Here is a 23353-nt window from a genome sequence, read left to right on the forward strand (position 1 = left end):
TCCACTTAGAATGCTTATGACCTGGGGCAAGTTATATAACCTACCTCAGATTCATCATACATAAATAATCATGTCACAAGAATTATTGACATAAGATATATAAAACACCTGGTAAAAGTCACTTTTGTTTTTTAATCCTGGAAGAAATGTTCAGTGACCCCACATGAATGTCCAAAATCCTGGCATTTTCCCTGCAGCTGTACCTGTTCTCAAAGTCTCCTCCCTTCTCATTTCATCCAACTCCCCATTAACACTTGGAAGGGCCCTCAGAGGGAAATAAGGGTACCAGCAGGGCAAAATAAGTAGAAAACATATCATCTGAATGAAAAGGAATTTCTGTTTGTTTGTTTTTTTTCTTTTAAGAAGGACCCTTTCTTACTCCGTTTGTGTAAGCATTTCATCAAAAAAAAAGTTTTTAGTCTAAGGCAAAGATTGGGGTGACTTAAAAGCAAACTAAAAGAAATCAAAGATGCTTTATATACATATTTGTATGTAAAATTAAAAAAATCTATTACTTAAAAAATTAGTTTGTGAATCCTCTCAAAATAGGACTGCTTAAATCTGTATTATGTAATTGTACCCAGTAAACATGACACAAATGTGTGGTGTAATGGCTTGATAGATAAAGGTAAATGCAATTTGCCATAGTCTATAATACTTGTTAGTAACATAGATATGTGAGATTACAGTGATTAGAATGAATGGAGATTTTGAGGTGAAGAAAATTTTTAACATAAGAGAGCAAAGAATAGTGCCTGTAATGATTTATTCCTCCCCCACTTTACTTCATAGAGAAGGATTTATGTAATATTTTCTGCTCTATTGTGAAACTAATTAATTCCTAGCATGCTGAACAATTTTGGTAGGTCACAACTGAAATTTTCAGATTTTTGTCTTCAATTTTTTAATCCTTTGGCATATTGCTTCAGATTACCATGTCTGTAATGAATAGGTAATAAAATGGAGTAGTACTTAGTGGATTATATATTTTGTAATTAAATATTTACAATTTTCTGTTTGTTTCATTAAACAGACTTATATATTCAATCCATACAGATGATGTTAAAAGTGTTCTACTAATATAAGCATTAATTATATTGTGTAATAGATATAAACCACACACACACACACACACATGCACACACACACACACACAAAGTCTGAGGACTAAAAATTCATCTGAGCTCTTACAAAGATCTGTTAACAGAGAATTTCTTCCTTATCTAATTCCCTTTCAATATTTCATTTGTAGAAATTCATAGGTATTTGCCAATTATACCTCAGTAAAGCAGAAAAAAATTCATAAGTGTAAAATTCATAGGTGGATTATTTATATCTTCAGGATGATGTATTTAATCATGAGAATAGTTGCCTCAAAAATCAAATGTACAGGTTTGTATGCTTTCCTTAAAATTGTGACAAACAAACAAAACCCCGTAGATAGGTGTAAATATTACTTATAAATAAAAGGAAGGAATTACCATGAAACTATTAGAAATTTTTCTCAGAACTAATTCTAGACATAAAATAATCCAAATGATATTTACATATTCATTTAATGGTAATATCTCTTCTGAAATACTTTGTAACACTGTGTTATTGAATAATATGTAACTTTTTCATATTGAAAAAATATTGGGGAAAAAGATTTATTTAAACACATGAAGACAAGTCAAGAAATATTTAAATTTAGTTAGGAAGAGGGGCAGTATGTTTTGATTCATTTGCTTCAGCACTCAACACTTCTGGTCATAGTTAAGGTATAATAGAGGAATCGTGAATCCTAATCAAAGGATAGAGACATACTGTAATACTCTAGGTCTCATCAGATAAAACCTGTAACTGTCAACTGATGTCTACCTCAGAGTCTGACCCACATAACTTTCATTTGCTCAAAAAGAAAAGATGTGTCATATTTATAGAGCAGGTGGAATTCTGGGTCAGAATAAGCATAGTTTTCACAAGGGGAAAAAAAAAACAAACATGAATGTGGCTCTCCTTGCCCTATTCAGTAACCCTTAAAATGTCTTCTGGGGAATTTCAATATTTCCTAGTGTTTCAAGGTCTCTTGTTTCAAATCTGAGCCTCTTTGGGGAAGACTGAACAGAGTAACAATGCAGTAGGGACTATCACTAGAATGATAGATACTGCTTAATTTTGCTTTTCTTAAAGGAAATCCAATTTTTTGTTAAGCCCCCCAAATCCTCTTAACTGTTTTCTCACTGAAAAAATAAAATGAAACTCAATGAAGTATAAGATCACTTATAAACTTCAATAAGAGCATAAAGGATTTAATTGACTTAAATCACAGTGAACATAACAATTCAGCTAAAATGATAGTGTGATGAGAATTACAATATTAAGATATAACTAAATACAAAATCAAAGAGTTTATTAGAACCCCTAAATAAATTTATGTTTATTTTGTATTCTCTACTATAGGTTTTAGGTACTAAAGAAAAATCTGATGAATTGTATTTATCTACCCTAAAAAAAATTCTAATGAATCATCTTTAGAAAGACAACATATATAGCTGAAAAACTGATGGACTTGAGATTACAAGATGTAAAATATTAACTACTATTTATGTTTGACCTTGTCTAAGTATTTTAACTTTTCTGAGTCTATTTCTTTATTTTTAAAACGGAGGTTATAGGGGTCTCCCTGGTGGCACAGTGGTTGGGAGTCCGCCTGCCGATACAGGGGGCACGGGTTCGTGCCCCGGTCCGGGAGGATCCCGCATTCCTCGGAGCAGCTGGGCCTGTGAGCCGTGGCCGCTGGGCCTGCGCGTCCAGGGCCTGTGCTCCGCAGTGAGAGGGGCCGCAGCGGTTGGGGGCCCGCGTGTCGCAAAGAAAAAACAAAAAACAAACAAACAAAAAAAAAAAACGGAGGTTATAAGCTCAACATTGCATAGTTATTGTGAAAATATGCAGTATATGTAAAAAGAAAAATTTAATTAAAAATATACAAATATTATTAGAATCAGAAGTCCATAGTCAATCTATTTAAATTATTTGAACTTAAGTGTAGTATGTAAGACCAAATAAATCTCTGGTTTACCTCTAAGAAAGGGGATATTTCTATATCAGGATAGAAAGTCTTTGACATTTTCATTTCAATTAGATTATTTCCCATTGAAAATGAAATGAACTTTTTGTGACACTATATGTGCCATAAAACTCCTGAGTACCTAATGGCAGTCAAATCTTCTTTTCCTCTTATTTGGACAGCACTTTTACTATGTTTAAACTGCTTAGTTACATAATTAATATAATATTGAAAATGTCCCTGTTTGCAAAGTTGCATTATTTATCTCAGTTGGCAACTGATTCTAAGAATTTTCTGTCACTAAAGTTTCAAAATGTTTTTGATCAACTACATTTTTCTTATAGCAAGAGCAAATTAGGAAACGTGTAGTATATTAATGAGGATACATTTAACCTCTGGTTCATGATATACTCATGCTTTTTTCTGATGGTCAGTGCAACATTTTCAGAGGGAAGATAGGGTACAAGATTATAGCCAATGTTATCTAGTTATATTTTTAAAAGAAAATATAAGATTACAGAGAATCATCACATCTGACTCTAATTTAGGAAACATCCATTTATGTTATATATAGATTTATTACAGGCAGTAATTAACTTACCTTGCCAGGAAGTGAAACTTGTTAATACTTATATAGTCCTGTATGAATGTGTATGTATTTGTTTGTTTATTTATACATATATATATGTAAATACTTGTTATCTTAAGGTGTCCTAGATTCTCTAAATTGGGCTAAGTGTTTATTAAAGGATAAACATTTGATTTATCGCTCACATAAGGACACTTTTGAGAGTGAATGGTGTTCTACTGGTATTTAACAGTGGTACAAACTGAGACTGTCCTGGACTACGGGAGGCATATGATTTGCCAGTGCTTAAAGGTATTTGATTTAAGAATAGTACTAGGGCTTCCCTGGTGGTGCAGTGGTTGAGAGTCCTCCTGCCAATGCAGGGGACATGGGTTCGTGCCCCGGTCCAGGAAGAGCCCACATGCCGCGGAGCAGCTGGGCCCGTGAGCCATGGCCACTGAGCCTGCGTGTCTGGAGCCTGTGCTCCACAAAAGAATAGTACTAGGCAGGATCTAGAGGCAAGTGTATCAGATCTCAGGAATCCAAGAAAGATTAGCTGGTTCCTGCTATATTTATTTTTCATTGCCTTACGTGAAGTATGTACTTATGTGTATCTCAGCTGATTCATCTGATAGAGGCACTGCTCACAACCAGCAGAGACACTGCATAAATAAAGCTCTGACTGGTCTGATGTGAAAACATCTTTCCAGCATGATACAGCACTATAAGGAAAAAGCATGCAGATTTGAAGGTAAACACAAAATAATAATGTTAGAGGCACTATTTTATAATTTTATTTAAACTTTCTTATACAAAAATGTCTGGTTAAAATTATCTGACTAGCCTGCAGCTTTTCTTGTTTGCTTTTACTTCTGTGTAAATTTTTTAAAAAATCAGCTTAACATTTAGTGACCATAGATAAGCAGTGAAGCAGCCCTAAGTCTGACAGCGACTTCTGAGAACCCATCTTCAAACTATTTACTTTAGAAGCTTCTACAAGTGGAGGTCTCTGATTTAAAGTCAATACCATGAGTTATAAACTATACTGTCAGTGTATTATAGGGCTGCTGATTGATTCCTTTATCTGTAACCGAAAATTATTCAGTATTTAAGAAATGAAAAATATACATATATTACAAATTTAAAGTCATTTTATTTGGTGAAATTCATATAAAGGAATCCTATAGATTTAGATTTGGTGACTATATTAGTCAAACTACCAGTTTTACCATTTACAATTTTAAAGAAAATACCACTGAATATTTTTTGTAGAATAGCCTGCCCTTGACATTAAATGAAAACTGGTATAATGGAATACTTTTAAAACCATTTGAGTTTTAATCATAAATTATATTGACGTTACTATATTTTATTTGTGATCTGTTATCTGGAAGGAAACAGAACAATGAAAGAAAATATTTGGATGTTTATAAAATCAGCTTCCATGATTCTCTCACATTTTATATTCTCCAGTGAGGAAAAGCATGGTTCAAACAGAGTAATGAATAATAAGAATACATCTTATTATATGAGTAGTATGGTTTGGGAAGACACTACTCTTCTATATATAACTGTTTAAAATAGGTAACAACATTCAAGGCAGTAGAGTATAATGCATTGTGTTGTCCCTGAACTTCTAAATGAAATTGTGAAAACAAAGTTATATGCTTTTAAATAAATTAGTCAAGTTCATTTGTGATTCAGAATCCGTATTATATCAGTTTCTATGAGTAGAAAATATCAGTTTCATTATACTATTTCTAAATCACAGAATAAGGTAAAATATCACTTGATAGCATCCTTTTCAAAAAAGCTTGCACTTATCACTTGTCATGTCCTATCTTGTATACTTTAGGGGATCCCAGCGATTCTTAATGGACAGGCAAAAGATAGGAAACAAATAATAATCCTGTTACAGATAAGGGATTACAGAGTATTCGAGGTCTCTTGGTTTTTATTTCATTAGTAGTGTCACAGTTTAGCCTCTTGGAGGCTACTCTGACTAACATATAAGTGGAACACACTCTCTTTCAGGAATATAGCCTAGTTGGCAATAGTCAGCATGAGACCTAGGGGGGATATACAGTAATTTAAAAAAGCAACTTAAGTAGCTCTATCCCTTTTATCCAAAGGATCCTCATAAAGAGTGAAGCATTAACTCTCAGGGCAAAAAAAAAAAAAAAAGGGCATTTATCCTACACCTACAAATATCTAGGAATCATCAAAATTGAGGGGGGCACAGGAAATGTGTAAGTAGTGTAACTTTTCAGATTAGAGTGGTCTTATAAAACATAGTGTTAATTGTAAGAAACATAGTGGTAATTAAATGTCTCAGACACATTAAGCTATAATAAATAGAAAATACCTGCAGAAGCACTTAGATCATAAAAGTGGACAGGGAATAGCAAAATGAATTCTTAATTGAAAGGATGCAAAGTAAACATTCAAAAAAACAAAAGAAAGAAAGAAAGAAAGAAAACAAGGCCATTATTGTAAAACTAAGCTTTAAGACAGTGATTTATTTTTTCTGTATTTTTCTTAAATTTAATTAACTTTTATTTCAAAGGGAAAATAAATATATTTTAAAATATTAGAGAATGAACAAAAGTAAAAATACAAAAATAAGAACACTAGAGTCATAGTGTCTTATTGTACATTCTTCCAGATCTTTTTGCACACATATACGTCTATGTGTATATGCATTTTTTTTCTGATTAAATCCTACTGTTTTGTAACTCAGTCTTTTCAATTTCTGGTCCATGTCTTTACATGCCAACACATTTTTATTTCATCTACTATCTAATCCATATTCTAATTTCTCAAGTTATCTAAAAAAATTCTGTACAGTTGACTTGTCCATGCTAGAGTCCAGGCCAGGGTTGCATTTCATGTCTGGTTTTGTGAATATTAAGTCTTCTTAATCAAGATCAGTACCTTTTTTCATGATAATCACTCATTAAAGAGAACGAGCAAGTTTTCTTATAGAACATTGTCCCTTTTCAATTTAATTGGTTGCTTCCTTTTGATTAATGTTCTTTTTCAAGAGTAACTTTCTCTGGAATAAGAAGAGTTTGGCTTCTTAAAATGTCCAAAAAATCATTTATGTATGAGTTTTAGGTGCAGAAACTCTAGTTATTTGTTTCTTCAGGTTGGTTGTACCTTTCTCATTCTTGCAGAGTGGTAAAAGAAGAAAAAAGCTAGAGGAATGCAAGTCAGCCAAGGAACTGCTGAGGGAAAATATCAAAACTAAAATCTAACCAAAAAATCATAGAAATTACTGTCTATTGAGTTTTTGAATGTTTTATTTTCATTGCCATGACTAAACTAGTAGTAATGATATGATAACTGATATCCATCCAAATTAGATGAAAAAAAAAGATAGAGTCAGGGATCTTGTTTTGTTCTATTGGAAGTGATCATTCTTAAAATGAAAAAAAAAAAGAATTTTCTTTTAATTTACAGTGACTGACAAATATTGTCATAAATACATACCATTTATTCTTTTGCAAAATAGATAAGCAGAGGAAGTTTAGAGTTTAGTTCAAATCCACAATTAACAAAATACTGGGGACTATTCTCAATCATACATAAATCCTTTGCAATAAAAAATTGGACTCAGGAAACAAAAATACAGTTCTTTTTATAGTAGTGGCTTTTCAGGGATGTGTTAGGCACTTGAGCTGAAAATTATGCCTTGGGTTGAAAACTAAAATATTTTCTGAAATACATATAACTGGTTATAATGTTTAAACAGTTATAATGTTTAAAAGACATGACTTAATTTATAGAAGAAGATACCCAGATTTTTCCCCAGAGCTCTTTAAAGTTTAAAAATTCTATTTAGGATCATCTGCTTTTGATCTGTCTTTGAGCAAAAGTTTACCTTTCAAGAACAAGTAATTTTTTTTTCTCTGAAGGAGGGAGCTGTATAGAGTAGGTTCTTCTATAAATAGGAATATAAAATATAAAACACTTTACTATGGAAAGCATGAGGATTCAGGGAATTATTTTTTAGTTGTGATATCTATCATGACTTCATAGTCAATACCTATGTATTTTACTCTGAACTGTTTGCTATGGCATATGAAATTAATATCTTTCAGGGATCTGACTACAGAAAGCTCATAGATACTACTCTACTCTAGAACAAGAAGTTAAGACCATAAACATTACTTTTCAAGCAAGCAAAACATTTATCTTGGAAAACAAAAAGTGATCAGTTTCAAAATTATACATTAGCTAATTAGAGAAACATTTTAAGAATAAAAATCTCCAGTCAATTTCTTCATAATCCCTTTTTAATACTATTTACATATTTTTATTTAATACTTAGTGTGTAGACCTCTTTCATGGGTATATGATGCTTAGTCATACTTTTAATAATAATGCTTACTCCAGTCATCATAACTCTGAAAACCCATCTGACCCAGTCTTCATCTTTCTCGTACCCTTTGTCCCAGCAAAGTTGCCCTTGCCAGAGTTTGAAATAACACTTTTGTCAATGAATTTCTCTGTTGGTATCTCTGTATACCAGAGATGTGGGGTTCATAGGTCCTCAGACCACTCATTTTTGGTTTAGACCAATAGTTCTCAACTGGCAGTGATTTTCACAGACATTTTACAATGTCTGGAGACAGTCATGACTAGAGGATGGAGGTGTTGCTGGCTTCTAGTGGATGGAGACCAAGGATGCTGTTAAACATCCTAAAAGGCAAGACAGTCCCCAGAATGAACAAGTATCCAGCCCCAAATGTCAATAGTGCCACTGTTGAGAAAGCCTGCTTTAGAGAAAATGTTGAAAATAATATTATAAACCACAACAATACTATTTAAATGCATTTCTACTTCTTTATAGATAAAAGTAAAATTAAAATGATTTAAAATTATCCTATATCAAAAATTTGGCATACATTCTTCATTTTGTCATTAAATTTTACATTTTTTCATCAAATGGCATGTTGTGGTTGCTCATCCCCAAAGATTAGTTGTCTGTGCATGGTTTATTATTAAAAAACAAAGCAAAACAAAAAACAGGTACAGTTTTTACCATGAGAAAAGTTTTGTGAAATCTTTAATGAATTTTTAATTTGCATTTCTTCTAATTGACTAGACTTGTGATATGTGGATAATGGCTTGTCCAACTGTTTTTTCTTCTTCCTCTGTCTTTTCTCTCTTCATACTTTTTTCTTTTCTTTTCCATTCTGGTTGGCAGGACTCCTCTAATTGCAGCCGGAGTCATTGGCGGGCTCTTCATCATGGTCATCGTGGGTCTAACATTTGCAGTTTATGTTAGAAGGAAGAGCATCAAAAAGAAAAGAGCCTTAAGAAGATTCCTGGAAACAGAGGTGAGGTGTTCATTTCTTCTCTTCAAGTGTTTAGGGATTTTCATTAGGTTTAGAAGGTTTAGATACTCAGTGTTTTAATCCAAGAGAAAGTTATATTCAATTTCCTGCTGAGGGTTTATATTTTATAGTATGGTATACAAAGTTGATGGAAAATCAAAATATATAATAAGTGTAGTCAAGGCAGGCTCATGGCTTGAAGAGGGCAAATAACAGGGGTCAAGGAAATTATCATATTGGGCCAGATCTGTTTCTTTTGGAGACAGGGGTCCATTAACAAGCTCTAGGATATACAAATAGCAGAACTACAAAATATCTGAGTCAGAGAATATCTCAGTAGAAGAACTAGAAAAATGTTAGAAAGCGATAGAATTTTTTTGGTTTAAAATAAAGCCAGATTGGCAAGCAATTTATGCTTTAATTAGGGCCATTAAATTGGTAGTCACTGATCTCATTATAGCAGCAGGGAAAAGATAAGCTTCAAGATAAAGCTTAGTTTTGTAATCACATAGGCCTTATCACACTATTTATGAGATGCATTTAATATTATGCATGTTAGTTATTGTGAATATGTAAATTATCCATAAAATACTATAATTTCTTTTGTATTGCCACACTGAATTCTCTAGCATACAAGATGATCGTTTTCACCATAAAGGTTATAGGGGAAAAACAATTGCAGAAGACCATGTGTTACCATATTCTTCTCAACTCGAGTCCTATCTCTTTCTCCTGATACACGTCTCCATGCCTATCTGAACATTTCAGAGCAAATCTGTACTGAGACAGTCTGCTTTCTTTACATTTTTTTCTATCTCACTGTCAGTGTGACATTTTGACTTTTCCTCTTAACACTGAAAGGAATGGGAATATTCATTCATTCATATGTTTCTCACACTGATAATGAATTAAATTTTAGCTCTTTTCCCCCAAAAGTTAAATCTGGATAGAATTATTTGAAAGTTTCAGAAAGCTACTATACAGTTACATATAAGAAGATACTTCTTTCTAAAGATTGAAGTTATCTGAAATTAAATAGACACGTTCAAGCATAAAAATAGTAGTTATATATGTGGAGTGAACATAGTAATGATTCCGACTTGAGCTGGATGTTACAAAAGATCAACTTGATCACTTTCAGCCTTGTACATGTGAACATGAATAAAAGTTTGGGCACAGCACATGTGCTGTGCATATTTTCAGGTTAGCTAGGATGGTGGAGGCAGGTAGAATTCTCCCTTATGGACAGCTTGGAGCAGTCACTGAAAGAATTCTGAAAAGTGAAGTAAATAAACTAGAGTTGGAAAGGAATGAAAGGTTTGGAATAGCAGTGGATATTTAGGTGATTGGATAAATAGAAGACAAATTCTGTCTCTTAACTATGTGTAGGAAAAATTCATTGCTTTGAAAATAGTTGTTTTGTTTTGTGCTGTTAATATGGTGCTTTCTAATAATGCCCTCCAAATTGGCATTTCATTACTAAATAAACACATACTGATTGGTTTTATAAGCATATTCTATTTTTTATAGAAAGTTATCGCTTAGGACTAAATTAGCTAATTGTTGAATTCTCATCTTTCTCCCAGTAAAAGTAAATAACTGTGATTTTCTACCATCTAAATAGAAGAGGAATTCTTAAGAGGTTCAACTTAAGTTCTTAAATACTGAAGCTAAAAATCTGCCTCAGATGTGAAAACTTTGTTAAAGCCTGATATTTTGTTGGAAGGTTTTTAAAATTGATACACTTCCCAAAATCATGTTGACCCAGATTGTTTTTTTTCTGTTGCATGCATAAAAGTAGAAAATCTTTTTTTCAATATACACTTACTGAGATGCACTATAAGCTTGATGCTTTGATAGATGCTGTGATTTAGAAATGTATTAATGAGATAAAATTCTATCCCTTGAAGAGTGACAGGTTTGGTGCCTATATTATGACAGGTAATGTTCTAGAGTTTTCCAACTATGTATATACCATTTCATCCTTTAACAATCTTCTAAGATAATTATTGGTATACCAATTTCACAGATGTGAAATGAAGGGCCAGGAAAGGCAAATTGCGTTCTAAGCCTGTAAGTGGCAACAATGATATACAAACCCACAAATTTAAACTCAATTGTCTTTCTACCATACTGGGTCATAAAATAAAACTGTGCTCTCTTAATGGTATAATGCTCAAATTCCTGGGGGGAAAAATGTGTTTGTAGAAAAAAATTGAATGATACTTAATAAAATTGCAGGTAGAATTGTAAAGTTTTCAAAATATGAAATTATTGCACAGTATACGCATATATATAATACATGTATATACATTTTTAAGTCTATCTAGCCTAAACTGCTAAAATCCAGTCCCCAATCTTGCATATGATTTTTGTATGACTTTTGTATATGATTTAAAAGTTTTATAACTTTTAAACTTTTATAAAAGTTTCTTACTGTATACATAGTATGTGTATCAAAATCTACAAAAGAAATTCTGCACAGCAGGATTCAAGTGAATGGGATCCTCTGCATGAAATTTTTTTCAGATTTGTTAAAGAATTGTGTGAATCTTTCTAAGGTTTATGGGATTTGAATGTGGTTATATGCATTATTACAAGATAAATTTTAAATTGAAATAAAAGTGTATTTGTTGCCACACTGTTAAAAAATAGCTTAAGAATATTGATAATTTTTATCACCTTTCCCAAATTCTTGCTAACATCCCTAAACTTTACCTATATTCAAGATTCTGTTTAGCTAATTAAGTAGACCATGATGTTCACAGAAGCGTGATAATAATAACCAAGCTGAGGACCGCAGTGCAGTTAGCCTTATAAACAGACATTTTGAAATACTGTGGAGGTTTTCAAGACAATGTGAGTAGGAGTAGGCCTTAATTATTTCCTTATGCTGAGGCAGAACAAGCTATTTGTCTGTTTTTAAAGTTTAGTTCTTTTATTTAACTTAAAAATAAATTTTAAAAAAGCTCTTGTTTCTCTGACTTGCCTTTTCCCTCAAGCATAGACAAAACTCTAAAATTTTAACATAAAGTATAAACTTTTTGGTACCCAGAGTCTCTCTTCTGTCTACATTTTTGTGTTCACATAGTCAAGAAATTGGCACACATTTACATACCTTTCTCCTGCTTACCCATCCTCTCTGGCAATGGCATCTAAGCTATGACATCTAAAATTATCAGCCTAATTTTACCCCTTTTGGCTACCCAGCCCACTTTAGGATGTGGTATTTCCCACCCTAATCTCACCCTTCAGACCTGTCCTTCTCCCTGATACTGTGTCCAAACTGCTCTTCCTGGTGGCAGTGTCCTCCCCCATGTCCATCCATTTTTATTATCTCAAGACCAATTTTAATGTGTGCCTCCTTCTAGGAAGCCACAAAAAGCAAACCTCACTCCCCAGTGGTTATTTTATTCCTCTGCATTTCATAGAATTCATTTATGATCTAGAATCAATTCATAGCATTTTAGAATTTTTAACCTAGAAGGTGCTCTAGAGCCTTGCTACTTAAAATGTGTTCAAGGACCATCATCATAAAGAGGAATCTCCTGGAGTTTTGTAAAAATGCAGATTTCAGCCACAAATCCATATCTACTGAACCAGAATCTGCATTTTAACAAAAAAACTCTGGTAATTCATATGTACATGAAAGATTTAGAAACACTGTCTTGGTGTATTGACATTGTGCTAACTTGTTTTCTTCTCTTCTGACATGTCTGTCCTGACTTCCCTGCTAGGTATTAAATGATAAGAAGGTAGCTTTTTTTAATTTTTAAAAATTGTATTTATTTAATTTTTATGTATTGAATTTCCTGAAATGAGAAAAAACTCCGATAGAGTACACTGGCATAAGTAAAATCTCTAAGTCTCAGCTGAAGTTTTCCAAAAGGAAGGAGCATGAAAAAGTATAATTAAGAGCCACTAATTAGTCTCTAAATTTCTATAAAAAGTGGGGGAAAAATCCCCTAGACTAGTATGCCTCAAGGTAGGTACACATTTTTTACTTGTGTTCACCCAGGTGAATAGCATGAGAAGAGAAAGGGTAGAGTCAGAAGGAATTGTGAGTGATTCATTTTACAAACATATTGTTTGTCAAGGAAAAGTGGTCTTCTGTGTGTTTTCTATGTGTGAGAAAGTGAACCAAACAGAGAGAAAAAGAGAGGAACACTGATTGTTGGATCGAAAGCTGTATAACCTGTACTCTTTTTGCTTTGTAGTTGGTAGAACCCTTAACACCCAGTGGTACAGCGCCTAATCAAGCTCAACTACGTATTTTGAAAGAAACTGAGCTCAAAAGAGTAAAAGTACTTGGTTCAGGTGCTTTTGGAACTGTTTACAAAGTAAGTAGAAAATAACACATACCATCAGTTATTCTTAGTTTTGTTTCAGACTTGTTTTAAATAATAGCCAAAGTTATTGTTCTAGCCAACCTAACTTCCTCTTTAATATTCAGAGAGGAGAATCTTTATAGTGTTGAGAAGTTGCTGAACAAATGAATTAATTAACTTTTATTGACTAACCTGGGTTGGATACAGTTATGAGAAAGCAGGAAACCAGGATGCAAAGCCAAAATATAGTTCATTCTCTCAGTGCCTCTGAGCTCCTTTTGATATCATCTCCTTTTGTCAAATTTGTCCTTTTCTAAAATAACCAGACCCAACTCACTTACCTTTACCCCTACACAAGAGGAGATCCCCGAGAGACCTGGGCAATGTGCTCTTCTTTCTTTTCTCTAAGTTCAGGTTAGCTAGAAGGAGAGGGTGACAACATGGGTTTTTAATAAGAGAGATATTTCTGGAAAGGGAGAGCTTGAATGATAGCATTTGCATGTTTACTTATTTAACTTAATTACAAAACCAATTCAAAGGCCAGGCCCAAGGTTAATTGTGGTGAAATTTATTTTTAATGGTAAACAACAAGAATAAGAAGCTCTGTTTGTATAGTACTAAATCCTTCTTGTAATGCCCATTACTTCAATTCCCAAAATTTGCTTTGACAAGTTCCTCAAAGCCATATACAAGCCTACATTTTTACAAACATGTTGGCTAAAATATGTCAGATCTTAAGAACTTTACATCTTAAAATGTTATTTTTTTATATTTAAGACAAATTTATTTAATGGAAATTATTAACAATTGGAATATAAACTTTAATTTTCTCTCTTGAATTTTCCAAAAGTAATGTAACCTCTTTAAAATAAAACTTTTATTCTTTGGTCAAAATGCAAAAGTTTCTAAATCTCTTGTTCTACATATTTTGTTCAAATAAATTCAAAATTATTAGCTGATCTTTTTTGACCCACCTCCTAGAGTAATGAGAATAAAAACAAAAATAAATGGTACCTAATTAAACTTAAAAGCTTTTGCACAGCAAAAGAAACCATAAACAAAATGAAAAGGCAACCCTCAGAATGAGAGAAAATATTTGCAAATGAAGCAACTGATAAAGGATTAATTTCCAAAATATACAAACAGCTCATGCAGCTCCATATCAAAAAAGCAAACAACCCAATCCAAAAATGGGCAGAAAACCTAAATAGATATTTCTCCAAAGAAGACATACAGATGTCCAACAAACACATGAGAAAATGCTCAACATCACTAATTATTTAAGAAATGCAAATCAAAACTACAATGTGGGGCTTCTCTGGTGGCTCAGTGGTTGAGAGTCCTCCTGCCAATGCAGGGGACACGGGTTCGTGCCCCTGTCCGGGAAGATCCCACATGCTGCAAAGTGGCTGGGCCCGTGAGCCATGGCCGCTGAGCCTGCCCGTCTGGAGCCTGTGCTCCGCAACGGGAGAGGCCACAACAGTGAGAGGCCCGCATACAGCAAAAACAAAACAAAACAAACAAACAAAAATAACGAAAACTACAATGTGATATCACTTCACACAGGTCAGAATGGCCATCATCAAAAAATCTACAAACAATAAATGCTGGAGAGGGTGTGGAGAAAAGGGAACCCTCATGCCCTCTTGTTGGGAATGTAAATTGCCCTGAAAACTAATTCTTAAACAATCACCTTAGAAAATTAATTCTTAAATCAATCTAAATTTTGATACATAAGAATATGCTTTTTTATTTCATTTTATTTTTAGTTGCAGAATAATTAGATAATATTAAAACTGAAAAGAACCTCCAACATTAATTAGACCAGTCTTCTAAATTACAAATAAGACAATTGAAGTTCAAAAATCAGAACAGCTTTCTCAAAGTTGTGAGAAGTTGATGATATCATCCAAGTCAATTATTATTATTATATATTATTTCAACGTTTTTTCTTTTTTTTTTTTTTTTTACTATTCAAAGCCTTTTTCATGTACGCAAATTGAACTTGATAATAACGTAAACACCTTGAAAGCAGAATACACATATGATCCACCTTCAGGTAATGAAAGCAGAAAACAAAGTTGCCAAGTAACTTATGACATATAACAGGTGCTTGAAAAACATTTGTTGATTGAATGACAGAATATGGAACTTCTAAATTATTTTTTAAGGTATTAATAGGTCAAGTGTTTAATCAAATTTTGTTTCTGGTCTAAATGTTGTATGTCTTAATATAGATTTAATGTGAACTTTTTTCCTCCCAAGGGTATTTGGGTCCCTGAAGGAGAAACAGTGAAGATTCCTGTGGCTATTAAGATTCTTAATGAAACAACTGGTCCCAAAGCCAATGTGGAGTTTATGGATGTAAGTACAGACAGCAGGCAATCACGTTTTTATCCATTATTAATAGACTGCTTTTAGAATTAAAAAGAAAAAGACTCCAACTTTAAAGTGTCTTCTCTGGAAATGGTGTAATCTTATAATTAAAGGCTTGAGCAAGGGTCAGCAAACTTTTGCTTAAAAGACCAGAGAATAAATATTCAGGCTTTTTCTGCAATGTGGTTTTTGTGACAACTACTCAACTCTCTCCTTTTAGTAGATAAGCAGCCATAGACAATTAAAAAAAAACAAAAAACACAGGAATGGGAGAATGGGTATGAATGTGTTCCAGTAAAACTTTATTTACACAAGCAAGCTAAAAGCCAGATTTGGCTTGCTGACCAAATCCTGCCCTCAATGGCCATGTGTTTAACCACTATGCCAGACTGCATTTGAGAGTAGTGATGATAATTTGGAAAATTAATCAGACTGCTTTATTTTATTGTTGTTGTGATCTATTTAGTTGAAAACATCAATAAAGATTAGTTTTGATAGTGAGTTAGTTGCTGTTAAATTTAAATTAGGAATGCACTAACTCAGATAATTACACATTGAAACTTGTTTTTTTCAATTCAAATTCATAAGACAAGACCTTATAGGTAAAATGCTCCAACTATAGAATAATAAGAGTTCTGAAGAATGAAAGTACTTTATAAGGTCAACCAGAACTTTAAGATTTCCCCTAGCAAAAATTGTAGATTGAGCTGCTCAGCAAATTTCAGAAGGTACAACAGATGCAACTGTGTATGTAGCGTGCTGTTATTTTTTCACATTCAACACAAGATATCTTGCCAGAGGTGCTGTCAAAGACCCATATGTATTCTTTCTCTATCTTTTAGCATAATGTCTTCAGTAATAAGAATGATTTTGATTTTCAAATGACCTTCATATAAAAGAATATGCACTCTGATTTTTAAGAAGACGAATTGCTACGTTTTTCTATCCTTTTCTCTTGTATGCTCTTTTGTAAGTTTTATAGCTCAGTTTGTAGCGCTGGATAATTTATTTGGGTCTAGTGCTATACTCATCTTATATAGGGCTACTTTTAGTTTAACAACTTATTGGTTGTTATAAAATAGGGCTGATAATTTAAGTGGGACTAACCTGTTGCTCTGATTGGTTGGTGCAGATGCCGAAAGCTCTGTCTCTGTGCACCAATGCCGTATCGAACCTCGGAGACACAGTTTGGGTGAAGAATAGCTTTATTGCTGTGCCAGGCAGAGGGGGACAAAGCAGGCTCTTGCCCTCAAAACTGTGTGTCCCAACCCCGAGGGTTTAGTGAGTTTAGAGAGAAGTTCTATAGCAGTGGTTCAAGGGTGGGATTGCTGATAAGATTAGGGTGTGTGCAGGGCCTCCATTCCTTTAATCTGGCCTCAGTTGGTGTCTTGAAGAGCTATTCTGGTTCCTTTAATCTGGAATGAATGCTAACAATTTCCATGTGTTGGAGGTTTTCGTTCTGTAAAGAGCACAAAGATATTGTTATTTGTATCCCAGGACCCTATTGTTTCTTGGCTGCTCCTTCCTTGTCTCTGAATCTCCTCCCTTCCCTGATTAGCAACTGGTTGAACCTGCCCTTTGGAACTCAGGGAAGGTCACGGAGGCTAAACAGAAAGACTCCAGATCCCAGGAGCCCACAGTGTCCCACTTGGTTTCAGTGCTGTGTCTTAACAGTTGCTAAATATTTTAAATATGATTCTTGCTGCACGTCTATCAACACCTATCTAACAGACATTGAGTCCAGTAACTAAATAATGTTCCTTCTGTCGGTCTCTAAAACTTCTGACGGTCTCTACAGCCGGTTCAAATATTAAAATGTAAAACAAGCTTTTTTCAGTGATGTCATGATAAATTTGATCTTGATCATAAGTATAAATTTTTGAAGGGAACTTTCGAAGAAGTAAAAATGATAAAGAAAAAAGACAGTGAGTAGAAACAGTGTAGGTAATATGTAAAACTGATAGTAAAAGATCTTGCCCAGTCTAGACAGCAGCCAAAGCTGAAATTCATAAGAATGCTAATAATCTCTGCTGGAGGCTTGGACAGCCATTTTTGTCATATTTCCATGGAAACAGACTGGCAAAAAGGGGTTAAGAGGCTACAAAATAATCACCTAGGAAAGAAGCTCTGAAAACCTCATCATGATTTTGAATGACTATTTGAAAGCTCCTAACCCCGTCCATTTTTTCTTTTCCCTCATCTGAAGTCTATTCCCATGGAAACAGGAGTGGGGATGGCAGCTTGAAGTTACAGATTTCTGCTGAAATTTAGATGAGGCTCTGATTGAGCCATGAAAGACATCATTTTCCTAGATGGTTGATGGATCTGGTGACCAACAGACTCTAAAGAGTCTGATCTTCTTAAAAGTGAAAAAAAAAATTAGGGAAAATATTTTGACTGCACCTTTCCTACCTGGTGAATAACTGCTAGAAGATTAACAGATTGATGAACTGCTATTGGCAGCGTTTCAATAGATATCAAGCAGACACACTTCTTACTATTTTCTCAACTTTTAAAATATTAGGATAGCTTCACACCAATTAAAATACTGCTGAACTGGAAAAATTAATGGTGAATTCAGTATTTTAAGTAGGCTGGTATAACTTTAATACAAACATATACCTACTTTTCATACCTACATTTTTACCTTATCTATTATGTGTGAAGATCATTATAAGTGCTTAAATAACATATCAAACCACAAAAGGTCTATGTTAGCAAAATTATTTGCAATTTGGACCTAAGAATTGAGTTGAAATTGCAAATATTCTCAGGGTTATTAAGTTAAAAGTCATGTGTGACATATGTCTTAGTTTGGGCTCTTCCAGAAGCAGAAGCTGACCCTGAGACAAGGATTTGAGTGAAAATATTGATAGTTTATTTTGGAGGTGAGGGACTCACCAGTAAGGGAATATGGAAATGAGACAGGAGAATCAGTAAAGTCAGCTGCCATCATGAGTGACTGGAGCTTCTTTCCATTGGAGAGACTCTGGCAGCCAGTGTAGGACGTACACCTCAGAGTTACTCTCCTTAAAATGTAAGGGAGTGGGGCCTCCCTGGTGGCGCAGTGGTTGGGAGTCCGCCTGCCGATGCAGGGGATACGGGTTCGTGCCCCGGTCTGGGAGGATCCCATATGCCGCGGAGCGGCTGGGCCCGTGAGCCATGGCCGCTGGGCCTGCGCATCCGGAGCCTGTGCTCCGCAACGGGAGAGGCCACAGCAGTGAGAGGCCCGCATACCGCAAAAAAAAAAAAAAAAAAAAAAAAAAAATGTAAGGGAGGGATTCCCTGGTGGTGCAGTGGTTGAGAGTCTGCCTGCTGATGCAGGGGACACGGGTTCGTGCCCCAGTCTGGGAAGATCCCACATGCCACGGAGCGGCTGGGCCCGTGAGCCATGGCAGCTGAGCCTGCGCATCCGGAGCCTGTGCTCCGCAACGGGAGAAGCCACAACAGTGAGGGGCCCGCATACCGCAAAAAAAAAAAAAAAAAAAAAAAGTAAGAGAGATGATGAAAAGACTCCAGCTGTCAGTTATTGGTTGAGGGCAACTGGGAGAGAAAGACATTTATTCTCCTGCATATGCTACCTGCAGAGTGTGGCAAAACAGGCTTCAGTAGCAAGAGAAATCCATTGGGTAAAGAAAGGCAGGAGGAAGTCAACTAAGGCACAGCACTATGGTAGAGTGTTCCAGGGATAACTTTCAAACTAAAATAACTGCAACCATGCCACATGTCTACTTTGCAGACTGGTTATGTGTGTATTAGTATTAATATGCATGTGTGTGCCCGTGTTTCATGTCATTGTATAGGAGGAAAATACAGCTTCCAAAGACAATGGAAACTGCATACTTTTATTAAGCATTAGACCTTTTTGCTGCCCTCCCTCCCTGCAACTTTACACTTAGGGTGGAATATTCCAGATTTAATAACTATTACTACTAGGTTTATCAGATATAGCTGTGACTCACTTGTTACAATAATGACAAACATGCAACAACTTAATACTCAAAACTCACTACATCCACTACTTCTATTGATATCCAAGGGCAAAGAGAGGACTTTTATATTTCCTTAGAATTTTTACCATAGGCAAAAATAAATAAGGAACAATTTGTGTTCTATTAAATGCTACACTAAAAGCAAAAGAAGGAGGATTTGGTCAGAAGGCTGTTACTCAGCTCACCTAAGTATGTCTAATGGATTCATAATGATGATAATAACACACTGCTAGTAAGTGGCCAGTACATTCTTCATTCACATAAAGGAAGATCACATTGAACATTAAGAAAATGACTCTAAAGGTCCACCTTCTTAAGAAGAATGCCTACATTTATGCACTCTCCTAGTTCTTGCTTCAAATAGCACCATTTCATTGGGAAAACATGGGTGTTTTTTGTCTCTTTTTTTGTTTTGTTTTTAAATTCATCAAATGATGCATAACAGATACCTAAAAAAATGATGCTATTGAGCAAGATCCTTGGAATTGGGGACCCTTGTCTGGTCAAATCAGACAGGCTCTTGAGTTTATCTGAGCTTCCACTACTCTGTTTTTTGTTTGTTTGTTTCCCCTGATATTTAAGCCCACTACCATTTGACATTATTTTATTCGCCTAGGAAGTGCATATATCTTTAAATGTTTTACTTAATTTATGTTTTCTTAGAAAGAACTAATCTAGGATAAAAGAAATGCCATAATTATCCTAAGTTCCAGTGACTGATCAATAATACTTCAGGTTAGAGATAACCTGAATCTTCTTGGCTTCAGTTTCAGCTTTGCCACCAAATCAACCACATAGTTCATGAAAAGGTGCTGCAAGGAAAGGTGTTTCAGATCAGCCAACCTTATTGTGTAAATGGTAATTTTCTTATTAAAAGAAAAATAACTAGTTTCCTTCTTCCTATACAGTAGGAACTTTTATCTTACACAACAGTCGTTTTATTGTTTTCTGAAGATGTGTCCATTGTTTCTGTTACTCTCCTCTATATTGTCTTTATGATACTCAGTGTTTTAGTGAGAGCTGTTTCAACTCTAGTTGTTGCCATATTAGTGGGGTGAGGTAAGGTTTTGGTAAGGTTTACATTTTCTCCTAGATTATAGCAGATTTACAAAACAATTGGAAAAGAGATATTTTGTTCTATAACATTATTTTCACATTACAATATTTTCATACATAGTTAACAATAACTCTTAGCTAGATCCTGTATTATACTAATAGTGGATTTTTTAAAATGGATATAATTTAATTATATTATATATTTAGGCTTAATAGATTTTGCTAATTTGCATATATGAATACAATTCATTCATTTCAGAGGTGAAAAACATAAAATTCCTTTTTATTAAAAGCCCACTACTTAGATGTCACAGGATTATATACTGCTTGCATGATTTTGAAAAATTGGTTAACCAATCCTTTTTACCTTAAAAATTATTGCTAAAGTAATTAAGAAAAGCTTTGGATAGTTGTTTTGCTTTTAAAAGTAAAACAATAACTTCAGAAAGAGATTCCAAACTCCATTAGAAACAGAATTTAGTCTTCCAAAATTCTACTAAAAAGAAAAAAAAAAATACCAGTAACTAGAGTAAATCACTTCTGTTATAGTTATTTCATTGGCCCTGGTTCATGTCCTGTTAGTTGTAGAGAACTCGGTCTGAAATGGCATCACATCTGAAATCACTCAATCAAACACCTAATTCTCCAACTATATTCTCCTGTCCCTCTCGTTCTTTTCCTATAGTAACTACTTGAGAAACATTTAACCCTTTTTGATGTCTCCCATTCATTGACTCTTCGCTGTTTCCCACTATCCCTCAGCTGCCACCTGTCCTCACATCCCTTCATAAAAATCTTGAATTTGTGGACCATCTTATAATCACATTCTTTTTTTATAATTTTTTATTGGAGTATAGTTGATTTACAATGTTGTGTTAGCTTCAGGTGTACAGCAAAGTGAATCATTTATACAGTTACATAGATCCAGTCTTTTTTTTCTTTTCTTTTAGATTCTTTTCCCATATAGGCCATTACAGAGCATTGAGTATAGCTCCCTGTGCTACACAGCAGGTTCTTATTAGTTACCTATTTTATAAATAACAGTGAATATATGTCAGTCCCAATCTCCCAATTTATCCCTCCCACCTTATCCAATAATCACATTCTTAAAAATCTTCAACTTTCTTGCTTCTCAAAATCATGCTGGCAAATAATCTTAGAAATAACAAAATTTCTCAGTGCTACGTTCTAGACCTCTTTTTAATATACATGTTTTGTAGAACATCTCACTAGATTCTCAAATTTCATCTCTAAGTCTATTTTATGAATCTGACCTCATCTCCATCCTTGATATCACCACACTGAAATCTCAGGGGAATCTCAAGTTTAACACACTCAGAATGTACCTTTTCATCTTCTTAATCTCTTCTGCACTTAATCTTACCCATTTAAATAATTTGTATATTCATTTACTTTATTGTACCCATCAGAAATTTGGGATATATCCTTAAATGTCACAACCCCTCAAACTACTCATTACTAATTCAAGAGAAAATGCTTTGATTCTATGCCAAAAACACATTTAGAGAGCATCACCTTCTTTTTATATCACATTGCCACCTCCTTAATCCAAGCCATCAACTTCTCTAGCTTGAATTATAAAAAGAGCTTCCATTTTGATCTCCCTGTTTTTGTTTTTTTTATTTTGCGGTACGCGGGCTTCTCACTGTCGTGGCCTCTCCTGTTGCGGAGCACAGGCTCCGGACGCGCAGGCTCAGAAGCCATGGCTCACGGGCCCAGCCGCTCCGCGGCATGTGGGATCTTCCCAGACCGGGGCACGAACCCGTGTCCCCTGTATCGGCAGGCGGACTCTCAATCACTGCGCCACCAGGGAAGCCCAGATCTCCCTGTTTTTTAATACAGTGTTTTCACTAAAGCAAAATAAAACCTTTCAGTGTTTTCACTAAAGCAAAATAAAATATTAGACCCTTGGCTGCCAGGGATCCTAACTATTTTCCCCATCTTCTTTCTCTTCACTGACTTTCTTTCCACTCCTCTTACAAGCCAAGCAAACCAGTCAGTGCTTTTCCCCAGAGTTTCCTTCTCCCGGTTACACCTAATGAACTTTTGGTTATTATTATTTTCTCAGCTTAAGAAGACTTCCTCAAAGATACTTTTCCTGACCCCTTAATCTAAATTATAACCTACTAATAACATTCAGAAAAATATTTGTATTTATTGTGATTATTATAGATTTATTTGTCCTAGTAGTCATTGCAGAATCCCACTCTCCATCACTGGACTACAGTATCTTTGATGACAGGGACTGTCTGTTGACCCCACGTCTCGTCTTCATCTCTAATGGCAAGCGCAATACAAGCATCTGGTTAGAAAGCAATAAGTACGTGGTTAATTGACTGAATGATTTTTCTATTTTTAAAGGTTGTTATTATTCCTCCCTGAAGCCTCTCTATTCCAGAATAATTGACTTAATATTTCCCTCCAACAGTCCTGTCTCTATTTACTTTATTATAGTTTAATTTTCCTTACATATTTATATTGTTCATCTCTGATTTATTTCTACAAAATAAGTTTATTAAATGTTTTGAAACCAGAGCATCAACATATCGCTGGGGAATAGTCCTTTATATTGACTCTGTAAGAAGGTCTCAGTGTACCCTCTGAAAGCCCTTTGAGAAAGA

General features: G+C 34.4%; 1 protein-coding gene across 1 annotated transcript in view; it reads left to right on the forward strand.

Annotated features, from left to right (window-relative positions):
- Window positions 1–23353, forward strand: part of ERBB4 (erb-b2 receptor tyrosine kinase 4) — a 728717-nt gene that overhangs the window by 486009 nt on the left and 219355 nt on the right. Inside the window, exons 16-18 of the mRNA XM_060107375.1 lie at window positions 8830–8962; window positions 13177–13299; window positions 15553–15651. Coding sequence (XP_059963358.1) covers window positions 8830–8962; window positions 13177–13299; window positions 15553–15651 — 355 coding nt within the window. The remainder of the gene's footprint in view (window positions 1–8829; window positions 8963–13176; window positions 13300–15552; window positions 15652–23353) is intronic.

This window comes from Mesoplodon densirostris, chromosome 8 (assembly GCF_025265405.1).
Source record: "Mesoplodon densirostris isolate mMesDen1 chromosome 8, mMesDen1 primary haplotype, whole genome shotgun sequence".
NCBI classification, from domain to species: Eukaryota; Metazoa; Chordata; class Mammalia; order Artiodactyla; family Ziphiidae; genus Mesoplodon; species Mesoplodon densirostris.